Source organism: Alexandromys fortis, unplaced genomic scaffold (genome assembly GCF_014885135.2).
Source record: "Alexandromys fortis isolate MF-2015 unplaced genomic scaffold, M_Fortis_MF-2015_v1.1 scaffold_16, whole genome shotgun sequence".
Lineage (NCBI taxonomy): Eukaryota > Metazoa > Chordata > Mammalia > Rodentia > Cricetidae > Alexandromys > Alexandromys fortis.
Window position 1 is genome coordinate 19,675,910 of NW_026067893.1, and position 27,218 is coordinate 19,703,127.

The 27,218-nt window shown below is 37.4% G+C and overlaps 1 protein-coding gene across 13 annotated transcripts in view; it reads right to left on the reverse strand.

Moving 5' to 3' along the window:
- LOC126503086 (cytochrome P450 2C25) overlaps nt 1–22,710 on the reverse strand; it is a 222,092-nt gene extending 199,382 nt beyond the window's left edge. For 3 of the 13 annotated variants that reach the window (XM_050144619.1, XM_050144605.1, XM_050144580.1), the window contains exons 1-7: nt 22,502–22,708; nt 21,236–21,398; nt 20,637–20,786; nt 14,531–14,691; nt 10,649–10,825; nt 6,196–6,337; nt 265–452 (exon numbers count right to left, since the gene is read on the reverse strand). In XM_050144619.1, the coding sequence (XP_050000576.1) occupies nt 265–452; nt 6,196–6,337; nt 10,649–10,825; nt 14,531–14,691; nt 20,637–20,786; nt 21,236–21,398; nt 22,502–22,669 (1,149 nt within the window). In that variant the 5' untranslated portion in view covers nt 22,670–22,708. Of the gene's footprint in view, nt 1–264; nt 453–6,195; nt 6,338–10,648; nt 10,826–14,530; nt 14,692–20,636; nt 20,787–21,235; nt 21,399–22,501 lie in introns of all 13 variants that reach the window. The other 10 variants (XM_050144628.1, XM_050144678.1, XM_050144612.1 and 7 more) reach the window with 7 other exon arrangements.
- Nucleotides 22,711–27,218: the final 4,508 nt, after the last annotated feature.

Here is a 27,218-nt window from a genome sequence, read left to right on the forward strand (position 1 = left end):
AAGTCAGAAAAGACTTTTGGAAAATTGACAAAATGTGGACCTTCAAACAGAGATGCCTCAACTTTGCCAAACAGTATTTGGAAGAGAGAGCAAATGTGGGAGTGTCATTACCAGTTCTATCTGTACCTGCAGTAGAGCTGCCCCTCTCACCGTGAAGCAGTATAAGCCATCAGCAGCACCAGATAACTCAGATAACACAGGATAACACTGTGAACCTGTGAACATCAAGAGCACAGAGGTGCAGCAGAGAAGAGACAAGCTTACCTTGGGGATGAGGTAGTTCCTGAATTTAATGTCACAGGTCACTGAATGGGGCAGGTTTGTGGGGATGAGGTTGATGAATCTCTGGACCTCATGAATCATGGCATCTGTATAGGGCATTTGGCTCCTGTCCTGCATGCAGGGGCTGCGGTTTCTGCCAACCACACGATCAATCTCTTCCTGGACTTTAGCTAGTTGGTCACAGTGACAAAAGGGGAAATAGGAGAAAAGTAACATTTTTGGCACAATGTCAGGCCATACACAGCACAATATAGGTATTCCAAAATAAGTGTAAATATGCATTTTTCATTCATGGATAAAAGCATTAATACATATATTTATACAGAAATGCTGTGTTGTAGATTTATATCAGTATCATCTACAGATATTATGATACATCAGGATATTTTTATTATTTAGTAGCTGTAACAAGAAATAAAGAATAAGTAATTAAAACTATCAAATAAAACAATATAATTCTTCAAAATACTTTAGTCTATGTTAAAGGACATTAGAAGTCAGATGCTAAATCTGTACCTAAATACAATATTCTCTTAAATCACATCCTATTGTATATATATTTATGAATATGTGTGTGTTGCATGTGTCCAATTTGAAAGATTCTTCATGTTTGTTCCTACACTCAAATATTCACACAGAAACTGTATTAATTACAACACGGGCCAACAGCTTAGGTGTATTCCTAGAAAGGTTTTACATCTTAAATTAACCCATTTCTATTAATCTGCATATCACCACGAGGTTGTGGCCTACCATTAAGGTTCAAGTATCTTTCTCCTTCAGTGGTTTATGGCATTTGCCTGACTCTGCCTTCTTTCCTTCGCTGTCTCTACTTGGATTTCCTTCCTTGACATATTTTGACCTGTCATAGGCCAAGCAGCCTATTTGGTAATAAAACATATTCTCAGCATACAGAGGGGAATCTAACATCAGACTGTTTCTTATATGCCCACATACATACAACTTTTATGACAGTCAGATATTGGAAATGAAATTTCAGCTACATCTCATCATCTACATAAACAAATACAAGCTAAACATACCACACATACACTCTTCTCTTTCCCCCTCACTTCATTAACAATAGCATAAAAACTAAAAAGTTCCTTCATGGAAAAACACCATCATTAAAACAAAATGGCAGGCTATAGAGTGGGAAAATATTTTTATCAACTACACATTCAATAGAGGGCTAAGATCCAAAATATATAAAGAATTCAAAAACTGTGATATCAAGAAAACAAATAACCCGGTTAATAAATGGGGTACATATCTAAGCAAAGAATTCTCAAAGATTAAATTCAAATTTCTAAGAGGAGCTTAGAAAATGTTCAAAAGCCTTAGTCATCAGGGAAATGCATATCAAAACTCCTCTGAGGTTTCACCTTACAACCATCATATATATATATGATATATATATATATCATATATATATATATATCAGTGTAACAGTAATTGAGGAAGAAGGGAATCAATCTACCTCAAGATACAGCTACACGTCTCTTGAGCATTCACTTAAGAGTTGTGTCATCCTATCACAGACACACTGGCTCAACCATTTTCATTGTTTTCTACTCATAAGAGCCAGAAAATAGAAATAAAATATGTGCACAAAAACAGAGGAATAGTTTTTTAATGTGGCACATTTATACAATAGAGTGCTACTCAGCCATTATAAATTAATAAAATTATAAAATTCTTAGGTAAATGATGAAACTAGAAAAAATAACCCTGTGTAATATAATCCAGACCTACAAATGTTGTAGGAGGCTCCTTGTTTGTTTACCAGCTGCCCAGACTTTAAACAACCACACAGAAACTGTATTAATTAAATCACTGCTTGGCCTATAAGCTCTAGTTTCTTATTGGCTAGCTCTTACATCTTAATTTAACACATTTCTATTAATCTGTGTATCACCACATGGCTGTGGCTTACCGGCAAGGTTCTGTCTAGCATCTGTCTCTGGCTGAGCTAAATGACTTATTTTTCTTACTCTTGTTTTTTATACAAGTTTAATATTAATTTTTATTTTTCTTTACTTTTTTAATGTATGATTGTCTGTTCTCTGTCTCTTTAAAGACATTGTTTTATTTCTTTATAAACCATTTATTTCCTTTTATAACTCTCTGTGCTCTTTTTCCTTTCTCTCCCAAGTCTACATACATTTTAAAACACACTGAGTCTTATTTAGAGGTCTTTTTAAATGTCTTTTATGTATGAATCTATCCTACTGTGTATCTGAAATACTTTTCTGTCAAGGAGTGCTTCTTAAAATGTTAGGCAACATTATTAGGACTAAGGCTGCTTGGCTTTTGTTTCTGCCCAGTTCAACATATCAGGGGTTCAGTCATTGCCCCTAAGAGCCATTCTCTCTGCCCTAGATCTAGGGTCAGGTTGCCGTAGGCCTGTGATGCCATTAAGCAAATTGTAGCTCTCTGTTCACAAACCCCATTTAAATGCTCCATAGCCAGACCTCCTGAAAGAGTCAGAATTTCTGCTGGCAGCACAGCCCAGGAAGCTGCCATTTCAAACTGCATGATTCTTTTTTTCTTTTGCTACTGCTGAATCAGAAAGACCTCTCTTAAAGAAGCTGTGGCACGCTGCCAGTAAGCAGAGCCCATCCAAAACAGAAAAAAACAGCTAAACTTTGTTTTTCAGTGTCTAGAATTCCTTTGCCAGTCCTCTCAGGATTATGTGAATTTAGCTACAATATGTTGAAGTGCCAATTTGTTGATTTAACAGCAATGTCCATGTTTAAGTGAATACATATAATTGTCTTTTTGTGGTGTGGGAAGTCCTCCTGTATATGTGGTACTTTTATTGTTTAATGAATAATAAAGCCATTTTGGGCCTGTGATAGGGTAGAATATAGCTAGGCAGGGAGGACTGAACTGAATGCTGGGAAGAAAAAGGGAGAGTCAGGGAGATACCAGGCAGCCCTGCCATGTTGGACAGAAACTTGCCGGTAAGCCATGTGGTGCTATGCAGAGTAACAGAAGTGGCTTAAATTAAGATGCAAGAGCTAGTCAATAAGAAGCTAGTATGCAAAGCAGTGATTTAATTAATACAATTTCGGTGTGATTATTTTGGGGCTGAGCAGCCATGTGATTATTTTGGGAATGAACTAACCCAGCCACAAACTCTTTGATCAACAATGGTGTCTTGCCTGCAAGATATGCTGGGGCAATAGTGGCATAGGAACTTATCTTACTTAAGACTCACTCCATGATATCAAACCCATTCCTGAAACTGCTTTGGTGACCATAATGGGAAATTAGATAGGCCTGAGACCTATAGTAGAACCAAATACTTCTTTAAAAAAAAAAAGCATAAACAACAAAACAGAAAAACATAGCAGTGAAATGATTCCTGATGACATTCTGCTATACTCATAGATCAGATCAGCGTCTTGCTCAGTCATCTTCAGAGAATATTCATCTTGAAACAGAGAGCAACAACTACAGGGACACTCAAACAGGCGTTATGCAAAGAGTGAGAGATCTCAGAATACATATTCCTAAATGGAATGTCTCCGTCATATTCCTCTCCTTAGGGATCAGAGAACACTGTGCAATAGGAAGCAGAAAGAGTGCAAGAATCAGAGGGGATGGAGGGTATTGAGAATACAAATCTCTCTAAAATAAAAATAATCAAAGGATATATGAACTTTTGGAGACCAAGGCAACATTAAGAGGGTCTGCACAGGTATGCAATAGGTCCTTTGCATTACATAATGGCTTCCAGTTTACTGTTATTATGAGATTCTTTGATGTGCAAAACAAAGGGTTTATGTTTCCTATGCCTTCTCTTGTGTTCTTTCCCTTTCTTTTGTCTAATTCTAATGTATTATTTTTTGTTGTGTCATATTATATCTATTACATTCAATTATTTTATATATTATTCTCTAGAAAGCTGCTTCTTTTCTAATAAGAAGCAAAAAATAAGGATATCTATCTGAACGTGAGAAAAGGTGGGAAATTTCAGGAAAGAGTAGAGGGAGAAGAAACCATAATCATGATATATTATGTTAGAAAAAAATTATTTTCACTAAAAGGAAAAACAGCAGATTGAGTTATAATACTTTGTGATACCAATATTCAATGTTAGCTTAATTTCAATTACATAAAATTATTAATTATCATAAAATATGATTATTTTCCATTATTAGTAACCTTTTTTTAATAAATACAATTTATTTGTTTGTAATTTTTCATTTTGGAGTTATAATTATATTAGAAATTTAAGTAGATAATTTCAAATGCTGGGAATATATTCTCAATTAACAGGAGCATTACACTACGGCTGTTTCTCTTTAATTCCCTTTTTATGTTCACACCTACAGCACCCACATGGTAAATATTGAATGGAAGCTTCCCAGAAGTGGTACCCAACAACTTCTATGATACTCTTACCCTCTGACAAGTGCTATTCAGACTCCTGGATCCCACGACTTCCTGTTACTTTACTTGACATACTAGGATAAAATATGATCTCTCAAATTTCATGAAGAAATGGAAAATTGAACAAAACTAATAGTTAACTCTTCTGCCTTTTATTTTATAAACATATAAGAAGCCAGCTGATCTTGAGAATAATTCTGGTGTAGTCTCAATAAGAAAAGTTTATGTGTGACTCAAGTATTTCCCTGAAGGGTGCCATGCTTCTACTCACTCCTGAAAACACCATGAATCTGTGTCTTGGATGGGTGCTTTCAATCCATTGTGTAAATATATGGAAAATATTTTCGATTATATTGGTAAAATAAGTGGCATTGATTTATTCCTTTTATCTGGATGAGTGACCCCACTGCTCATATACATGGAGCAAGGCAGAGAAAAGAATCTGAGATCTAGAATTTGGGACTCAAACGCTGCCAGCCTCCGCTTTCATTCCTATGCATTGTTCATTCCCTGCCACTCATCAGTGTATCAGGTAAAGAGCTTCTTACCCTCAGTTTCTTGTAAGAATTTTATTTTCCTGGAGAAGTGTGATATGATGAATGGGACTGGGAAAGGAATCTCAGCAATCCAGCATCCTATATTCATCTTTGTTCTCTTCTTAATCTGCTATTGCTTTGGAACCAGAATCTTTACAGGTCTGTAGATACAGAGTCACAGCTTGTGTGTCTTACTACATGCATGTTCAAATAACATTAATGTTTCAACATCATCTTTCCTGTTCTACATTTTTCTTATCCCTCATAATAGTGTTTCAGAAATTTGGTTATTCCTCTTGGCTGCTTGTTTTCATCTTTTCCTATTTAAAAAATATGGTACATGGTTGTGCTTTTATAATGTATTGGGCACAGAAGGGAGAGTGTGTTTTGTATCTGCTGGACCACTGAATCTGTTTTAAAATACAATGCAAAGGAAAACACTATTGGTACATTGTAAAAGATCATTGCTCAACAAAAGTTTAAGGAAACGGACTTCTGAATTGACAAAATTTCTGAATCTACATTTTTCCACATCGATCAAAATATCATTCTAGAGAATCTAAATATTTTGGAACCTTCTTAGAATGCACATTATCCCAGCCAGATTCAATAAAGTCTAGGCTTTTTACTTAGGCTTCAGTGAGGAGAGTTTTCTTTTCTCCATCCCAAAGTTAGATTCATCAGAATGAGAGAAGGAAACTAAGATTTTTGTTGACCTAAAAACATAACTTGAGAATAAAAGGACATGTATCCACAGAACAACATATACTGGTCATGCCTAGTTCAGTTTACCCTCCAGAAATCTCAGACACTGACTAGAATTTGATTGTTTTTCTTGAAGTTTTTTCTCTTAGTCATCTGTTTATTACAATGAATTTGAAGGACTGAGACTTCTGTAATAAAAACAACACACAGGACATTAGCAGAGTCTTTCCGCATCTTATAGGAACACTGTGGTCACCCCCTGTGTCCTCACCTGTGACATCCGGGTGCTTCAGCAGGAGCAGTAAAGCATACCTCAGGGTTGTGCTTGTTGTCTCTGTCCCAGCACCAAACAGGTCAAACACAGTCGCTGCCAGATTTTCAAGTGTAAATTCTGATTGTTGATTGTGGCTTGCCTAAGAATAATTTGATGGAATAATCTGATAAATTCTTTATCAGCACATCTGATAACAATGACTCCACAGTTTCATGCAAATTTATATATTTATTACAGAAAGTGTAAAATTTAAAGTAAAACTCCATAACATTCATTCGCAATGGTTATTCTAGCTGTATGGAAGTTTATTGAGTTGTATAGATTTTTGGGTCTAGTTAATTTGGCATAATGTCTTATTTATGTGCAAAATTTTTAATAGTAAGACTTCAACAAAAATTTATTTTATTTTGTTGCCAACAAAGATAGTTAAATGTAGAGTAGAGAAGAAATTCACAAATAATTTCAAAGACTGTGGCATAGATTTTCATGAATTTCAATTTTACCCTAAATTCCCAACTAGCCTAAATCTTGCAATGATGTGATTATCTGAAATTAAATGTGTACAGTTCTGTACTTTAATGCCTTAAAAACATAAATGAAACATTTTATTCATTATGTATTCTGTCCTATCAAAACCATAAGAAGAAGAATATGAGATAGATCTAATCTTGGGATATACCGATTCATACATAAAATTGAAGAACTGTGTTCTTGATGTGATAAAGACCAGTGGAAGACATTTGACTCTAGCTCTGAGCATTCTCTATTAAACTAAGATGGGTCTGTAATAAGATTCTTTGTCCTTGAGGTAAATAAGCCTATTCTATTTCAATGCATTAATAACTAAATTTTTTTAGATTTAAAAAGTAACATATCCTTGCATGCGTTTCCCACAATTCCTACCAATCAATTCATTGAAGAGTTCTAGACTGATTATCTCAGCTGTTTTGAGGAACACGACGGGAAACACACACAAATGCACAGGTGTTTTCATACGCTGATATTCTTTGGAGATAAGCTCAGGAGATAAGCTCAGAGGGCAAAGCTCTCTCAGGTTTCATGTAGATGCAGTTGTCCATGTTGATGCTGTTCTGTTGCCTGAGGTTTGTGTCGTGCCCAGTTCCAACAGCCATTTTCCCCAAAGAAAATCACACAACGGTCTACATATGTTATAAACTGATAGGCCCATTAGCTCAGGCTTCATATTAACTCTTATGACTAATATTAGCCCATTGTTCTTATCTATGTTATCCACATGGCTTGGCACATTTTTTGGCAGGGCGGGTCACATCTTCCTTCTTCAGTGTCTGGGCAGGACTGGGGAGGAATGGGCTTTTTGCTTCTCAGAATTCCCCTGTTCTCATTGTCCCACCTCTATTTAGTGTCTGGTTATCTGGCCTATACTTCCTGCCTGGCTACTGGCCAAACAGTCTTTATTTAAAGAATAATTGACAAAACACAGAATTGTCCCACACCAAGACCCACCTTGTTACATAAGACCCATATCTGTCACTGTTATGTGTCTAAGAATTGGTGGTAAAATCTATTACTCTAATATACTAGTGGGAAAAGTGTTAAAATGATAGCTAATGACTTGCTACTATATTCATAGAACAGAAATCTCACATTTTTGATCAGAGAAACTTTTCCTTGCAGAAGATGTAAATCAATACAGAGATATCCAACTGTTCAATGTACAGAGAATGAAGCATTGTGTCCTGATCACCCCTAAATCATAACATACTCCTCCCCAGAAAGTTTAAGGATCTTTGTGGAAGAGGGGGGAGAAATATAAGAATCTTCTGTGATCAGTAACATCAAGGAATCAGTGTTTTCTGGACACAAAAGGACAAATGAACATGAGAACTTACAACGACTGTGACAGCCTGCCCAAAAACTGTGTAGGCTCCATCAGATAAACACAACACAAAGTAGGCGTAGAAAATATGAAACCCCAATTCTAGCTGATTAGTTCCTGGCAAGGTGGAGTCAATTTCCTACAATAATATGGCTCCTTGTTGCTTGATTGCATAACAGGCCTGAGGCTAGATGAATAACAGACTTGGACTTAATGCTGGAAAAGTGAAAAAAAGAAATCACAAAGTTTGGTAACAAGAGTTAAGAGGATGGTGAGGAGGGCGATGAAAGTTGAGGATTATGTTCAAATTACATCTCATGAAATTCTCAAAGAATTAATAAAATTTTGCAAAAAGTAAAACAAATGTATCAAACAAAATAATTGTTTAAAAATCTTATTGTACAACTACAGTAATAAAAGCAATGAAGTATTGACACACAAATCAATATCAATACCAATAAAGCATTGATAGCAAAGAGTTAACCTAAACATCTACAGCCAATATTTTAAAACTGAGTTCCAAGACTGCTCCTTCTAAAGGAAGAGTTTTATCAGATGATGACAGAACAGCAGAATACCTACATGAAAGAAGGATGCTAGAAGTGAAAAAAAAAACATGGACCATGGATGGGCCTCATTTCTTATGATATGTACTGATAAATTACAGAACAAAATAGCAAAACCTAGATAAACCAGACTTCGTCCCCAACAAAATCCTAATGCATTCAGGACATAACTGAGAAAGTACAAATGACAAACTACAGAATAGAACTATGCTTCCATGTTATTTATGTGGAAAGGTTTCTATCTAGATACATACATAGTTCTATAGCTCCACATAGCTAACAGTCCAATGGGCAAAAATATTAGAATAAAAATTCTCTAAAGACACAAAAAAGGCAAAACAGCACATTAATGATGTCCATTTTCAATATTTGTGAAGGAGATACAAATATAATCAGTCTTGAAGTACTACTTCATACTAACCGAATTGCTGTTAATATTTGTTGTTAATTATTGTTAAGTTTTAAAATTACAACTTCTGTCAGCTATTTAGAAAATAGGGGATCTCATAGATATGAAATACTGTATTAATGTGAATTTTTAAGCAGTTTCTCAAAAAAGAAAACTATAAAGATATTATTATTTGACTCAGAAACCCCAGATCTAGAGATATAGTCAGAGGAAATGATGTCAACATGTGTTCATACATATAGCTTAGAGAAGCCTCGGGCCGAAATAACACAAATATCCGTCAGTGAGGAATAAGTGCACTGTGCTGTTAATGCATGAAATGAAGTTTGCTGCAAAGAAAGGGGGAAGTAGTGAAACAGGGTAAACTTAGATGAATGTCCAAGATTTCATGCAAGTGCAAGAAAACAGAAGTTAAATGCCACATATACTGAGTCCATTTAGATGATCCATTCATTGTAGGCAAGTCTGGACACACAGAAATCACACTAACAACTGCTAAAGATGGTGCGAACAGAAAGGAGTGATTAGTAGTGGGTGTAGTGTGTTTTATCATAGTAAGCGATTACTTTCCAACGAAAAGGAGCTGGACGTTGCAGTGCTTTGTAATCACATAAGGTACCAACGTAATGAAAGTAAACATGGCTACTACAATCCTGAGATACCACTTCACACTCAGTGGAATAATTCTGTAAGCTATATCTTACACACTAGCTAGACAACGATGGTGCATGCTTTTAATCTCAGCACTTGTGAAGCAGAGACAGACTGATCTCAGTGAGTTTGAGGTCAGCCTGGCCTACAAATCAAGTTCTAGGACAGCCAGGACTGTTACATAGAGAAACCCTATCTCTAAAACTCAGATAAAAGGCAAAAAATAGGAAAAATAGTCTGGCAAAAAACCCAGCAAGATCGGGTCACTCAGATGCCAGGTTATTAAGTATTATGACACATAAGACCAGTGGAGTAGAATCAATGCCCACAACCAAACCCAATAATCTAGACTCAACTGGATTTTTCAGTTTCAAGAAAATTCAATGGAAAATTATCTTTTCAATAAACTACACAATGCCAATGCAGTTCATGCCATCAGGATACCTAATAGATACCAATCCTTACCCCCTTTTTGTGAAAATTAACTTGAACTGTACTCAAAGCTTCATTCTTCCATACACATTCTTTTCCCACCACATATCTCTATTACATCACTCAGTCCTTCTCAAACTAACTCCTGTAGCTGTCCTTTTAAAATAACAATATATCCAAATTTATTTTAACTCACTGGACATGCAGGAATTCTAGCCACACAACCACATTATGGTGCCACTATTCACACTGCCACGATAGTTGGCTATTTTCTACTTGATTAGAATTTTTCCCATATTACCTGCCCTTTGTATTGCTGTTCTCAGCTACAATTTTTAAAGAACAGAAACAATGTGTTATAGTTAACAAATTTCCTTTATATTATCAGTATCCATATGGTGCATCCCAACACATAATAAATACTAAAACTGTTTTTCAAATGATACTGACTTAAACCATCTCTGACAAACATTTCAGTGTTCAACAAACCACAACACGCTCAGACAATAAAATAAATTTATATTAATATTTTACCTGCTTTAGTTTAATCAGGTAATAATCAATGAAGTCCCGAGGGTTTGCAGCATTCAATGATTCCTGATGCTCTTTTATTTTTTCCAAAAGATAACTTCTGATATACTCAGAATTTTTTACTACTTTGTGATGATTTCCTGGACAATAGTCAATTAGTGAAGGGAAATTATTGCAGACCTACAAAATCAGACAGAGAAATATTTTGTTGAGATGAACTGTTTTACTTTTAGTCATATATGTGGTGTGTGTATTGTATGTATGCATGCATACATGTGTGTGCCATGTATGTATGGGTACATTGGAGGCCAAAAATATCAGATCACCTGAAGCTAGTGGTTTTGGACCATCTAACATGAGTGCTGAAAACTGGACTTAGGTCCTTTGGAAGATCAGCATACACTCTTTCCCACTGACCCATTCCTCCAATCCTTGCAAAAGAACTCTTTCTATGAGGAAATACATATATCCACAATATATAGCAAGACCAACATGGATTTATAGATTCAGAAATGAAGGAAAAATAGCTGATGTAGGAGGGTCATCTGTCTTTTAGTTACTTTCATTGGTTAATAAAGAAACTGTCTTGGCCTTTTTGATAGGACAGCAGCTTAGACAGATGGAGTAGAGAGAACAGAATGCTGGGAGAAAGAAGCCGAGTCAGGCAGTCACCATGATTCTCCCACCTGACAGAGACACAGGTTAAGATCTTTCCTGGTAAGCCACACCTCGTGGGGCTATACAGATTATTAAATATGGGTTAAAGCAGGATTTGAGAATTAGCCAATAAGAGGCTAGAACTAATGAGCCAGGCAGTATTCAAAAGAATATAATTTGTGTGTTGTTATTCAGGTAAAGCTAGCCATACAGGAGCTGAGCGGGAACACAGCCTGATGCTCCAATTGCAAATAGCAACCAACAAAAGGAAGAGGTGTTTTATTTCATACATATAGCAATTCTCTGTGGTAATAGAGAGAACTGGGGCGGGAGGGAATTCCTGCCCAAATGATGAAAGATCATGATCAAGTTTCAATATTCATGAATCCTTCTTTAATAAAAAGATTATTTGTGAAAACTGACTGATGGCTTATACCATTTATTCTCTACAAGTCTGAAGTATGACATGATTCAAATCATTGTTATTTACACTTTTTAGATGATGGCTGAAGTGAAAATATTTGGGCAACTTGATTTATATCATAAACATAGCAATGCATATTTAACTCTTATAAACTAGACTATGACATGGAATGAATCATTAGAAGTGGGTGGGGCTCCAAGAGACTTTGAAAGCAAAAGTGTGGCATAGACTTTAGGGGTTTCTCTATGATCACAGGTATTCTTTCTTTATTTGCTTTTTATTTACTTTTGTGTCCCTCACACTATACATCTTCATCCCATTCACCTTCATATCTCCACGCATCCTCCCTCGGTCCTTAAACTCCTCCCCACAAAAAATGAAATAAAATTTAAGAGTAAAAAGAAAAAAGAAAAATGTTATCATGAAAGCTGTATTGTGACTAAGTGAGTCAAGCTGTACACCCTTTTATCCATATATCATTGTTTGGCAAATGTTCATTGTAAAGAGTCATTGACTGCCTCGGGGTCTCTGCTTTCTGCTACACTATCAATACAGGGCCCTTACTGGGCATCTTAGATATCCTGTCACTAGCCTGCATCATGAAGACCTTGAAGCCCTGGTTCTGCATGACCAGCTCCTATCCATGCTCCAACAGATCACAGGTGGGGTAGATGTTGAGGGGCATCAACTCATAACCCTAGATCTTGGCCTAGGTAGTTGCACTGTTGGCCAGTTCTTCAACTCTCCCCCTGTACTCACAATGGTGAACTCTCTGACATAGCTCGGGCTAGTTCACTCTTTATAATAAGGAGCTGCTTTCATACCCTCAGAGTTGGCTCTCCATACCTATATCATCAGGGCAAGATCGACTGTGTTACCCAGGCTACGTGCAGGGGCCACTCTTCCAAGAGCTGCAGCTGATAAAGCTGATAACTCTCCTAATATTATGACCTCAGGATCAGCCCTGTAATGTACCACATGTTACAAGGGAGGGTAGGCAATCTTTCCTACACCCATACCATCATAAGAAGATGAGGGGAGATCTCACATACTCACATTATCTAGGTTGGTTCACCTGCAGCTCTGCACCCCATCAATGGGGTCAATAGAGTCAACTCAGCTTTATTACCTATGGAAGTGTAGGACCAGTTTTCCAAGGCACTGAAGCTGTTAAGGAGGAGGATCACCTCCCTCATACACCACAGGTAGCAGTGGCAAGGGGAGGAGGACATCTTTCCCTAGCCCTTACCATCACATCGCAAATTAGCTGGGTGTGGCCAGCTATTCCACTCTCATAACCTTAGGACCAGCTCACCTGTGCCACTCACAACAGGGTTCACTCAACTGTGCTGCCCAGGCTAGAAGCAGGGCCTGCTTTAATGAGTGCTGCAGGTGGTAAGGGGGAGGGTCAGTTCACTCATCTGCCTCCAGCAGTGAGGGGATAATGATGAAGGTGACATCTCTCCTCCAACCATACCACCCCCTGACAGATGAGTAATGGGGCTGGTTCTCCCACAATCAGAACTTCAGGGATGACTCGCCTATACCCCTGTAAACAGTGTCGTCTCTACTGAGCCACTCAAGCAACATACTTGCTCCACTCTGTTGAATTCCGCAGCTGGTAGAGACAAGGGCAACTCTCCTGATCTTATGACCTCCTGGACAGCTCTCCCATCTGCCAGAGTCAGTGAGCAGCAGGCAGATGACCACAGGCAGATGACAGACAGTTGGGTTCAGATCTGCCAAGCTCAATTTCATAGCCCTGGCTCACCCACACCTCTAATAACAGGACCTGATCCACTGTGCTGCCACGAGGAGGAACAGGACCCATTCTTTCTGGTGTTTCGGCGAGTAAGTGACAGCATTAACCCTGTACAGCCCTTTCCTCTTTACCTAAGGTGGTATCAGAAGCTATGGACATCAACACAAATCAAGGCTGCAGCACGTTCATGAACCCTGGCAACAGCCAAGCTCTAATGAATACCAAGTTTAGCCCTGGTTAGCAACCCGCTGCCCACTTCAACCCACTCCTCACTGTTTCCCCTCTTTATATGAGCCTCTCTCCACAGTACATGAACTGTTTTTCTGTCTCTCCCATACCACACCATACATTTGCTCACCATAGTAGTGCCTGACTGCCTGGTTCCTTGATTTACTGGGCAGCCTGGATCACAGCCATTCTCGTGGAGAGTTCAGGAGATGCCACTTCAGTCTAGGACAACTCTGAGATGTATGTGGATTGTGGGCCACACAGCATTAAACCACTCATCTTCTCATTTCTACATGTCTATTTGTTAACTAGGATTCCAGCAGACATATCAAACCACTGAAACTACTCAGTGTTTCTTGGCAGATTTCATTGCCATAAATATTCTTTTGCCTTTAAGGAACTAGTCGTTCTAAACTAAAATATTCCTGCCTAGTAATATGATAAAAAAAATGTGTTTAATGGCCAAAAAGATAAGAATTATGCATAGAAGAATGTCCTGTGAACACCTGGCCATGCTTCCAGGTGTGAATGCAATACTTTATACAAAGAATTCTCTGAATGTCAAGTGGAAAACCAAGAGATACAAAACTGGCAGCCTTGAACCAATCTGAAAACTGCTTTTCAGTTTTGCTATTTGTATAACAAAGGATTTAGACCTGCCTTCCTGATAGTCTCTGCATAATGCATTAATTAGAACTGTGTTGTCTAGCCACCTCACTTCTAGGTACATATTAAATTTGATCTTTGAGAATGAAAGAATGAAAGAATGAAAGAACAAAAATATGTTTTCAGGAGGAAAAGATCTTGACTTCACCTGCATCCAGGGGGAGCTCATAATCTTGACATTCTCATTTACTTTTTCCATCAAGTTAAGAAAATTCTGATCTTTATAATCAAAACGATTCTGGAAAACAGTGGAGCAGATGACATTGCAGGGAGCACAGCTCAAGATGAACGTGGGGTCACAGGGTGAACCTGAACAAACAATTGGAAAAAACATACCATTAAAATGGACAAAGAGAATTTTTTTGGTTTTGTTAACAGGTTAAAAAGTCATTAGAAGTTGTAAACCATATCCTATCTACAATTTTCCTACCAGCTATGCATTCATTATATTGGAATCAATGTATCATTTTAATCTTAAATTTGAGGTGGCCTCATCCTCAGTAGTTGAAGAAGAACAGACCATATCTGATACAGCAATTTTTACACTTTAAACTAACTGGTACTTGAAAGAAAACAAAAGGTTTTTAAACTTGAAATTTCTAGTATTTGGAAAAGAATTGTTTCTTACTGGAATACCCAATGACCCTGTAACACTCAGATGAAAATAGAAAAGTGTACACCTGGAAGACCTCAGCCACAGTGAGTAAACCAAAGAAGCAAGTATTGATCCAAGGAAAGAGGAAACTCGCTGCAGGTGAGTTCTGGTATTAGAAGAAAAGATGTGGGGAGAAATCTTCCTTGTTACTTGAGAATCATGTGTAATTTTAAGAACAGCCCCTTCCATATGGATTTGTTTGCATTACTAAATAAAATTAAAACTTTCTTATTACAGTTAAATTCCAAGAGGGAAAACAATATGAGGGCAGTAATAAAAAATTTCTCTTTTCTCATTTCATCATTTAAAACAATGCATTTTCTCCAGAAGAAGTAAACGAAGTACTTGAAAAGAAGACAAAATAGAACAAGGTCAGTACTAGACAGAGAGCTCTGCATTCAAAGTACTTTCTGCTATTTTAGAAGAGCAAAGTTCAGTTCTGAGCAGCCTCTCGGTGGCTTGTAACTTTCTGTAACCCCAGTTTCAGGGGAATAGGATACAATTTTCTTACCTCTGTGGCACCAGGTACAAAAGTGCTGCACACATGTATATGCAGGCAAACATTTATACACATAAAATAAAAATAAACTATCTTTTAAATTAAAACTGCTGGGAGCCGATTTGAGTGGCTGCCATTACAAGGTGGCATTTGGCCCCTGCCTCGCTTGGGGGTGAGGATGTTTTTTGCATGTTGCATAGGAGGGTGCATGCTGTGCCTATGGTTAATTTGTCGCCCCCGAGCTCAGACATCTCGAGATAAGGTTGCGGTTCTATGAGCGTTAGCCTCTTTGGAGAATGGCAATTCACCCCAAGTATGGTTACCTGTCCTAAAAGGCCAGTAGGTTTGTTCCTTGCATAGCCTTTGCACTCTCAGGGAGAAATTCTCCATTGCACTGAGGAAGGTATGCATTTTACTCTGAGTACTGCCTTTGCACCTCCCAGGAGTTTATTCCATTGCACAGGAGAAGGAGTACCAGGAGTTTTGGGCCTCCTTTGATCGGTCCTCGCATCATGAGGTAAGGACCTGAACGGGAGTAAGACCTTCTCACTGACCTACAGAGAAAAACAGAAAGGGGGAACAGCTGGGAGCCGATGTGAGTGGCTGCCATTACCAGGTGGCATTTGGCCCCGGCCTCGCCTGATAAATAACTCCATATTAGACAATGCAGTGGAACCGTGCCTCTCGCATATGTGCTTAGGGCCAATTCCGTGGCCAGGAGCATCGGCAGGCACGATTCGCTTCTATAATAGAGATTACAGTTCTTCCACCAGAAAACAGGGTGAGTTGTTGTGATCTAGCTGTCCACACTCCCCCTGACGGGCGGGGGAACTTCCTTGTGGTCTGTAATTGACAAGGATGTTTGTTTTCTTTCTGGCCGGAGGGGTCTCCAGAGAAGCAGTTGAAGTATCAAAGGTTGCTAGGCAGACTCCATATATAAGCAGCTGCAGCTCAGAGCTCGGGGGCCCCTTGCTCCCTGCTCTCCCTATAACCAAGAGGCTCCAATAAAGCGTGATTTGGGAAGAATCCTCGTCTGGTGGCTGTTCCTTCCTGCTGGTCAGGGTAATTTCAAGAACAGCCACTTCCATGTGGATTTGTTTGCATTACTAAATAAAATGTAAACCTTCTTATTACAGTTAAATTCCAAGAGGGAAAACAATATGAGGGCAGTAATAAAAAATTTCTCTTTTCTCATTTCATCATTTAAAACAATGCATTTTCTCCAGAAGAAGTAAACGAAGTACTTGAAAAGAAGACAAAATAGAACAAGGTCAGTACTAGACAGAGAGCTCTGCATTCAAAGTACTTTCTGCTATTTTAGAAGAGCAAAGTTCAGTTCTGAGCAGCCTCTCGGTGGCTTGTAACTTTCTGAAACCCCAGTTTCAGGGGAATAGGATACAATTTTCTTACTTCTGTGGCACCAGGTACACAAGTGGTGCACACATGTATATGCAGGCAAACATTTATACACATAAAATAAAAATAAACTATCTTTTTAATTAAAACAACGAGTCCCAGGGGAGGATGCAATAAAAAAAATGGGAATGGGGTGACCAGAAAGGTGATGGCAGGAAGGTGTGTTCGAAACACATGTTACACTCCTATGAAATACCTATATGAAACCCACACTATATACAGTATTTGTAACAATAATGTTTATTTTTAAAAGAAGTAAACAATGATTATGTTAAAATTCTACACAGCATATTTGAGAAACAGTGTAATTTATAGATTTGTAAACATCTCACAAAATCATCATTATTAAATTACTATGCTGATATAATGCTTAAAATTTGAAAAATCATAATGATGCAAAGTGAGGGTCCCGTCTCTTTTCTGACTTCGGGATTTGGTTGCTGTTTTCCATTCCAGCAGAGGATTTGGGACTTGTGAGTCTACCCCTAAACAAATAACCCTCTATTATTCTCAAGGCTGAGCTAGTGTGAGATTTCTTTTAAGCATCCATCTTTACCTGATGCCTACAAATGGGCATGCTAACGTGGTGGACTAAATCCATGTAAAACCAGAGAGGGTCTGAAAAGAAATTCTAGACACAAAATAACAAAGTTTAGCAACATTTGTTTTTCAGCTGGTGGTTTGCCACAGTCCCTTAAGAGAGGTTTTCCTGATTCAGCTGTGGCAAAAAAAAAAAAAAAATCATGCCATCTTGAAATCTCAGTTTTCTGGGTCATGCTCCAATGTGAACTCTGACTCTCTCTCTCAGGCAGGAATTTGGGCTACAGAGCATTTGGATGGGGTTTGTGTTGCCATTAAGTTGCGAACTTAATGGCAACTTGGACCAGCTATGTGCCTGGAAGTGGAGCAGTATGTGGCTCTTGGGAGGAAAACAGCTAGCAGCTCCTACAACTGGACAGGATAGGGCAAGCAGTAATTATCATATATACCCTAGTAATGGCACAGCTTAAATTATAAGAAGTGCTTAACATTTTGAAAAGTACTCCTGGGCGGAAAAGAATTACAGATATGCAATAAAGACAAATTCAGATGAGACATTGTGTTGGAGAAATGTAAGAAGGCTTGGGAGAGAGGAAAAAGAGTATAGAGTGCCATAAAATAAAGTTATTGCTTTGAAAAATGGGTAAAATCTTTAAAGAGACAGAGTACAGATAGTCATAGAAAGGAAAATAAGCCACGTAAAAATGGAAAATTCACAGAGGGTTTGCATTATGTTTATTATTTTGTTATCTTTAAATTTTTTGACTGTGAATGAGCTAAGTACAGAGAGACATTTCATTGTATGGGCTGCTAAGCTAAACCAGCATATATATTATAAAGGTATCATGATTTCCAAATTTGGGTCTAAGGATTTGATGCTTTGGAAAAGAGGTTCCTCTTTTGTCTCCACAGAGGATGAGAACCTGTGGATTCAATCCAGGCTAATAAGGTTTGATAGAGCACTACCCCCTGAAAGGTTGCTGTGAACACCCTCAAAAAATTACTTCACCCAACTACTGACTGAGATGAACCTAGCACACAGGATACACCATGAAAGACCTGATTACCAGTGCCTTCAAACAGCAGGAAGCAGTATGGAGAAAACTATGCCCATATTCCCAAATATTGTTTATAATTGTTTCTTTACATTGAAAGGGGGATATGCTATAGAGATGAATAATTTGCTTTGCTATGGATCTTAATTTATTGATACAAATTTAGGGGAAATTTTGTGATACTGTATTTGTATATTCCTCCTCTTGATTAAGTTATTATGTTTGTGCAGTTCATTTTAAAATGTAATATATAATTTTAAAATATAGGTAAAGAGAGAGTCATCTATAATAGTCAATATTGTAGTCATGTTGGATAGATTTTCTAGATATACAGAGATGTATTTCAGATAGGCAGATATTCTTCAAACCTTTCAAAGACTTCAGAATATGGCATTTAAAATATTTTAAGAAGTTAGTACTTTTCAGGACAGAGGCACATCTGCTGCTGACAGTACAAGCTACTTCATCGAAGAGGCTTCTTATAGCGTTTGCTAGCCATTAGGGCAAGAAACTGCTCTCGCCTGAACTGTTAAACTAGACATGCAGGACCAGCAGAGAAATGGCTGCTAAACTTGCCTAAAGGTGAAATGGTCCTTTGGGCTTCCTGCTTCATGAAAGTCTCTACTAGACATTCTACAGGATACAAAAGAAAGTGACTGGCACACTGCCAATATAGGTGGAAATGTCTTTGAAATTTCCTGCTTCATGGGAAAGTCTGTTGGATACTATGGGCCTCTAGGCTGAAGATGGATGCCCCAATGGCACAAAAGAATTTTGGGTGACTGTCCAGACAACAAGAGATCTCTGTTATTTCTAGAGATTTGGAAGTTGTTTACAATGTACTTTCTATTTACTTAGGTAATATCATATCCTTCTGGAGTCTTTGATGGAGTTGAAGAATTTGTTAGCGATGATAAAAGATAAAGTAGATATAAATATTGTAACTGTAATTCTTACTTGATACTTGTTTTGTTATAGAGGAAATGGTGTGGGAGGTCCTTCTGTCTGTGCATTGCTTTTATTGGTTAATGAATAAAGAACTGCTTTGAGCCTATGGCAAGGGAAAAACAGAACTAGAGAGGAAAAGCTAGGCTGTATGCTGGGAGAAAGAAGGGCAGAGTCAGAGGAATACCATGGAGCCACCGCCAGAGTCAGACATGCCGAAACTTGGCTGGTAACCACTGCCACATGGTGATACCCAGATTAATAGAGATGGGATAAATTAGGATGTAAGAGTTTTCCAATAAGAAGCTAGAGCTAATGGCTAAGCAGTGATTTAAATATTATGGCTTCTGTGTGATTTATTCAGGTGTAAGCAAGCCAAGTGACCAGGAAGAACAAGTGGCCAACCTGCCCCAACAAAGATACCAACATTGTACAAAGGTTTTTAGAAGTGTTTCATCATTTTCTATTTTAGAAAATAATTTGAGGAGTGTAGGTGTTGTCTTCTTTTTAATAAATACTTTCTTACAAAAATCTTATATGTAAAGCCTAAATCATGTCAGGTGCATAGTAACTAAAGAGACAACACCAAGTAGGGTAGATAGAAAACTGAGATGGATCTCAGTAGAGTTGGTGGGTGAAAATGATAAAAACACATTGTATAAAATTCTCAGTGTAGTAAACAATTTTTTAAAAATGACAATACAATTTTAAGATCATGCTATAGTAGACAAAATAAATGATGAAAATTCTATTATACTAGGCTAAGAAATGACAACTGTAAATTACATCAGTGTTACCTAAGACTGTAAACATTGACCTAGAAGAATCCCTGTACTGCTCTGTTAATTTCCTCAAACCTCTGTAATCCAAGAAAATGAAAACAAATATCCTCTGATTGGGATCTGCCACTATTATAAATAGCAATTATTCTGTGATGAAATGATCCACAAAGACAAAGTACACTTATGCTCCTGGAAATGCACAATTATTCAGCACAAAAGAAAATTAACATGAAACCTATATTCATTGCTTCTGATTTAAAAAGAAAAATTTAGAATGGGTGTTATCAACATGACAAATGCATACACACACACACACACACACACACCTTGACTAAGATGCAAATGCTTAAATCCGCACTTACCATTGGTTTTCCTCAGTTCCTCCACAAGGCACTGTGCTTCCTCTTGAACACGGTCCTCAAGGCTCCTTTTGCCCATGCCCAAATTCCGCAGGGTTGTAAGAGTGAAGCGCCTTATCTCTTTCCATCTGTTTCCACTGCTAAAAATAATGCCTAAAGAAATAGAGAAACAGGATCTCTCCCTTCTTCTTGCAATGGCTTTCTGAAACCCATTCTCTTTAGAGGGATACCATGCTCAGCCTACATACAGTGGAGAGGGCCTTGGTCCTGCCTTAAAGCAATGTGCTAGACTTTGTTGACTCCCCATGGGAAGCCTTACCCTCTCTGAGAAATGGATGGAGATGTGGTAGATGGAAAGTTGGAGGAAGCAGAGGAAGGGAGAAGTGGGAACAGGGATTGGTATGAAAATGAGAAAAGATAGTTTTTTAAAAGATTTTAAATTTCATAAAAAAGAAAAATATTCTGTGAACAAATGAGAGATCTTATGGGTGGAAACCACAGAGAGGTCCAACCTGTACCTAGGGAAAAGTCCCTCCCCTCCTTTCAATTTCACTTTCAACAGAAACACTGCACCCCTCATATGAACATGCATAGTTACTTACCAAGACCTTTATTAATTCTTTCAGCTACTGGGAAGCTTCCTCTGCCAGCAAACTCCTCCCCATGATCAATCAGAGCCTCCTTCACTGCTTCATACCCATGTAACACCACAGTGGGCTGCATGCCCAAGTACAGGGTGAACACAGGGCCATAGGATTTTGAGAACTGAAAATAGGAAATAAAAAAATGTAAATACCAGCAAAAAAAAAAAAAGCCATTTCAATCTCCATGGAGTCAACCATATTTACACTGATAATATCAGTGTGGAGACTCTTTCCTCAACCACAGACCACTGCAGTCAGGAGACTAGAGAAGAAACAGAAACCAAGTAACAAAACACACATACTATTAAATTCATAGTACTACATTTATAGATTTAATGTTATACATCAGATACCTGATGTCATATTTACAGGTTTAGAAACAGAGCAGAGGACATCATATAATATGTAAAAAGACCAAGAATAGTCAAGGCACTCCTAAGGAGTAAAAATGCTGTCTGAGATATAACAATAACTGATACCAAATTATATTATAGAGTTATGTGATACAAAAAATAGGCAAGTGAACCAGTGGAATAGGCAAAATGATGCAGCAATAAAACAACAATGTAAGCCCCACTTACTTTCAAAATGCAAATTTGCAAGTCACCACAGTTGATTCTATTGAGCAGCCAGATTTGGCACAGAGAGTGGGCACCACATGAGCTGCACCATAGGCATGCAATATTTCCTGAATAAGTAGTTCTTTCTCTGGCAGGATATAAACATCACCAATATGCTAAAATCTTGGTTTCTCTGTTGCATTTCTTGTGGTATTCCATGTCCATTGGTATTTAGTTAAACTAAGCATCAGTTACTTCGTTAGTGTCTACATCAAATAAATAACCTTTGTAAAGCTGTCATTCTAAAATTCTATCAGGCTTATTGAAAAAATATTACTCACTATTGTTCTTCAACCAAACATAATGGAAAATGTTGGGTTTTTGTTTTGTTAAGATAGGAAATATTCACAAATTTTGCCATTTTGTGGAATTTTTTTGTTTTATAACATGCAAAGAAGTAAATGTCCTTTCACCAGAAACCTCACTCATTACTGAATTCCTGACAATGGCCAGGTATAAGAGTCATAAGATATACAATACTTCGCAAGAGTTTGACTTTCTGGTTATTTATAACAATACTGCCTCTAATACTAGATTTTCATCTAAAACAACTTTCAGTTTATCTTCTTTATCAAGGTACTGGAGGAGCACAAAGAATACTTACATTGGTCAAGCATTGGCTGATGTCCTTAACATCTATTTGGAAGAAATTGCCAAAAACTGGGAGAGGAGTCGGGCCAGGAGGGAGCTTCGCTCTCTCAGAGCTCTGTCTCCAGAAGGAGAAGAGAAGCAGACAGCAGAGGCTGAACACCAGGACCACAACTGCATCCATGATCCTTCTGCCTGACACAGCTGTGCTCAGCCAGCATGGAGCTTTTATAACACTACCTGCTGAATCGACATGCCTTCTTTGGAACATCACTGACTGGTTAATCAAATAACCTTTAATCTCTCTCTCAAGTAGACTTTGTCCTTCTGATAGAAATAAAAATAATATGTTCATTAACCTTGTCCTTCTTTACAGGGTATCCATTTGAATTTCTGGTTTAACAGAACAGATTGGTGTCCAATTAGTGATAATAAAAATAAACAAACATGTTTATAATGAACAACAATTTTTGAGAAGCAATAGATTAATTTTGATATGGAAGAAAACACCTCAACATTTACATTCTCATGTTAGTAACCAGGTATGATCTTAAGATTATGGATAGTTTGTATATTCTATGAAATATATTTATTTGTCAACATAGTCTTACTGTATAGCTTAGGTTGACTTCAAACTGACACTTATTTTGCTATTTTCTTTCGATGGCTAGAAATATATTTGTGCACCTCCATGGTCATGTGTATTTAAAATATTTCTTTCCTATATAAAACAGTTGGACATATTTTGTTAATCAATGTAAGCTCCTTATTTCACTCTTTGGCCATTTGTAAAGCTAAGATAACAAAACATAGCTATTAAACACACATCTTGAATCAGAAGATATATATTTAGCTTTTTTAGCTGGAGAAAGTTGTTTGTTTTTTCGGTATTGTGTAGCCCAACCATGAAAGATTTTTTTTTCCTAAAGGTAATGGGAAATAAAAAACTGCCAGTGTCACAGCTCAGAGTTGAAAGAGTTTAGAAATCAAACTGACTATCTATTGGACTTACTTACTCCCTTAGCTGGACCATAGTTTCTTAAGGAAAGGTATGAGAATTTTCCTCATACCACCAATGCAGACGTAAAACTATATAAGCATAATAGTCTCTAGACAGTAAAAATATTTGATATGACCTAAAACTCCACAAAGAGCACCATCAAGTAGGTGACAAGTATTCAAATGCCTGAGTAGGGGGAATTTCTAACTTAACCTACACTTCCTGTATTTTGCCCCCTTCCCTATACAAAAGCATTTAGTTTAATTATATTCATCATAATTTCTTGACTGTGGACTACGACACTATACTGATCATAATCACTAACATTCGTGGTAAACATGAATTTAGCTAATAATTATGTCATCATTGTTTTTATATAGAAGTCAGAAGAGTTTGATCAAGTTTTGTAATCTTGCTCAAAGTTTACAAAAATAGCTATAAAGGGAGCTATTATAAACTTCAATTACCCTAACTCATGGTTATGCTTATAATTTATAATGAAGTAAGCAATAATTAGTTGCCCAAGTCATATTGCTCTAAAATCTCAAAGAGTAGATTTGACTTAAACAGTCTTAGTAGAGTTCTTTTTATGCCCAGAGTGACACTAGTTCTGCCACATTTGTAAACCAACACGATGCTTTGGACCAACTTCTCCTTTTATTGAATACAAGAATGAAAAAACACTAAAAGAGAGATGGATCTCTATGCTCAACAGATCTACATTTTGATTTGTGTCTTAAGTAAAGAGCTGTTGGTGATGCTTGAAGTATAACCAATTACTGTAGCTGAAGCAAAGATGAACTAACTCTTGGGAAAACATTTTATTGACCCTTCATTACATTTTGTTTATTAGCTTCCCTGTTTTTTATCAACATCATGTAGCATGATTAAGAAAAACTAAGAGACAGATGTTAGGATTCATCCTAAGGTGAGAACAGTAAAACAACCAGCCACAAATGCTTATCTCTTCTTCAGTATGAAACGGTGATCCTGCCTTCATGAATCTCAGAATCAGACTCTGAGAGCTGTCTCCTCCCTTCTTATACTTCTTTCTAGAGCTGAGATTAATGGAATACAAAACTACTGGCAGATTTCTATAACAAAATGAATACTGGGATTAATGGTATGTGCCACCACTTCTAGGTCTATAAGGCTGACCATTGGGGCTGTTTTACTCTCTGATCTTCAGGCAAGCTTTATTTATCAAAAATACAAATGAAATATCACTACAACATCACATAATTTTAAAAATGTTTTGGTAATTTTATGAAAAAATCCCTAGTGCACATTCATCAAACAATTAAATAGGTTTCATAATGTCATTTTTCTTCAAGTATATCATGACTGTGACATTATAAACACCCTTTATTTACCATGTTGTTTCCTCCTTCCAGTCATCTTTCTCTTCTGAAACAGTCTCTTTTTCATGTCTGAAAAAGTAGTTCTTACTCAAAAGAATAAAAAGAAATAGTTTATTCTGGATTAAAGTATGATGGACCATGGCTAAGAAAATTGGAATAGTGTTTCCCCCAATGTCTTGTTCCAACATGGGAACAATCTCAAAGAAAACTGTAAATGGAGACCTTTGACAAATTTACCAATAAAAGCATTAGGTGAAGTATTTATAAAATATGGAGAAAACTCAGGTACAGGCCTCAGATGCCTTCTAAAATTCATAGTATTTTGATTGAATATATAAATTCAAAATTTTACCTAATAGTCACATAAAGATTTGGGAAAAATTGCTATAAATAAAGCAGAGTTGGCCTCTGGTCATTTAGTTCTAGACTTGTAACATTCTAGCCTCTTCACCACATGATGTTCTTATTTTTTCTTATAACATAAAAACATTTATTAAAGAAACTTAATATTATTTTACTAATATTATTAATATTATAACATATTATAATACTATAAATTTATCAATTAATATTATTATTAATTGACTTAACATTATTAATATTATTGATTTCAGTAATTGTTATATTTGATTGACTTTGTTATAATTATTAATTATTACTAATTGACTTAATATTATTGTTTTATCAATATTATTGTTTTATCAATTGGACGGCAGAAAATTTTTTCCTAGGGCAAATGTGTGGAGATATAAATAAAAATCACAGTGATTTTTTTACTTGTGCAACTAAATTAGAAAATAAGAAAAGAAAAACTGGCTTTCTCATTCCACATGATAATTTCAAGTGAGCTAGCAGATGCTCAGCAGCGGGGACAGGGCACCTTCATAGTGTATATGGCTCCTGTGAACACAGGAAGTCTTATAGTGAGCTCCCCCACTCTGAGAAGAACTAAGGTCACCAGAGGGGTTTGAGCCTGACCTCTGAGGACCAGGAGGGCCACAAAGTCTCCAGCTCACTTCCCCTAAGCCACATAGGTAATGACTTATATTACATGACCAACCTGAGCAACCTACCTGCCACCCTGAAATGACAGTGTGTAAAGATTTGCAAAGCTGTGAGGTTTGCAAGGCAGATTAGATGGAAGCATGGCAGTTCTAAAGAGTCAGTCAGCCTTCATGTTTACCTCCTCTTTCAAGGAAGTAACATCCACAAGCAAAATCCTCTAGAACAATACATTTTTGACATGGTGGGATCTTGTAACATGAAGGGGCCAGGTCTGCTTGTTTGTTGGGGTTTTTGTCCTGCCCTTACCCCCAGCTGTTTAGTCCCAGAGAAAAATCACACAAAGATCTCTTTAAGTTATAAGCTGATTGGCCCATTAGCTCTAGCCTCTCACTGGCTAACTCTCACATCTTGATTAACGCATTTTTCTGATCTATGTTAGCCATGTGGCTCAGTACCATTTTTCAGTGGGGCAGATCACATCCTACTGCTTCCATGGTCTGAGCAGGAGTGGGAGGAATCAACTTCCTCCTTCCCAAAATTCTCCTGTTCGCATTACATCATTTCTAACTTCCTGTCTGGTTTTCCCACCTAAATTTCCTACCTGGCCAATCAGCGTTTATTTATAACATGACTGACAGAATACAGACAATTCTCCCACACCAGGATCTGACAACTAAAATAGAGAAAATGGTTGTATTGCCAGTATCTTATGGATCTACCTTGCTTATACCCAGAGAAAAATTTGAATTCAACATTTAAAAAAAAGGAAAAAGGAAGAGTAGAAGGAATGCAGAGACTTGTTCAAATATTTCATAGATATGTTCTGAAATTGGTGTGTTTTCGAGATTATAGTTAATATTTTTATCATCTTATGAATTTGTGCTGCTATGGTTGACTGTTCTTGTAACTTACTCAGACAACTTTTCAAAGAGTGAAGAATAAGGTTCTGCAGTGCTCATATTCCTACAGACATGCTCTTTAATTAGGTGTTCTTAGTCCAAGTTCAAGAACTAAGAAATCCGAGTGAGAATCTATAATGTCCAACCTAGGTGAAATAAAAAGAAACGTTACATTGAAGAATTTAAGAATCAAGGCATTGGACTCAGACCGGTGAGCCTCAAGGTCTCCTGTAAGGGAGCCTAGGCACCCTCAGCCTGTGCTCCAGGGGCTCCTGTGCTCTCCTGGATCCCGCACTGCCTGCCCCTTTCTTCCTTCTGTCCCCGGATCATTGGGCTACCAGGCGGCCCTGATTAGGTGCTGAGGAGTTCCATCTGGACGGGTGAGTGTGTGCTATCCAGGGGCAATTGTCCCGTAAGAGAGCTCAAAACCCCCTCCCCCAGCTCCTTCTGCAGGGCTGTCTTTCTTAC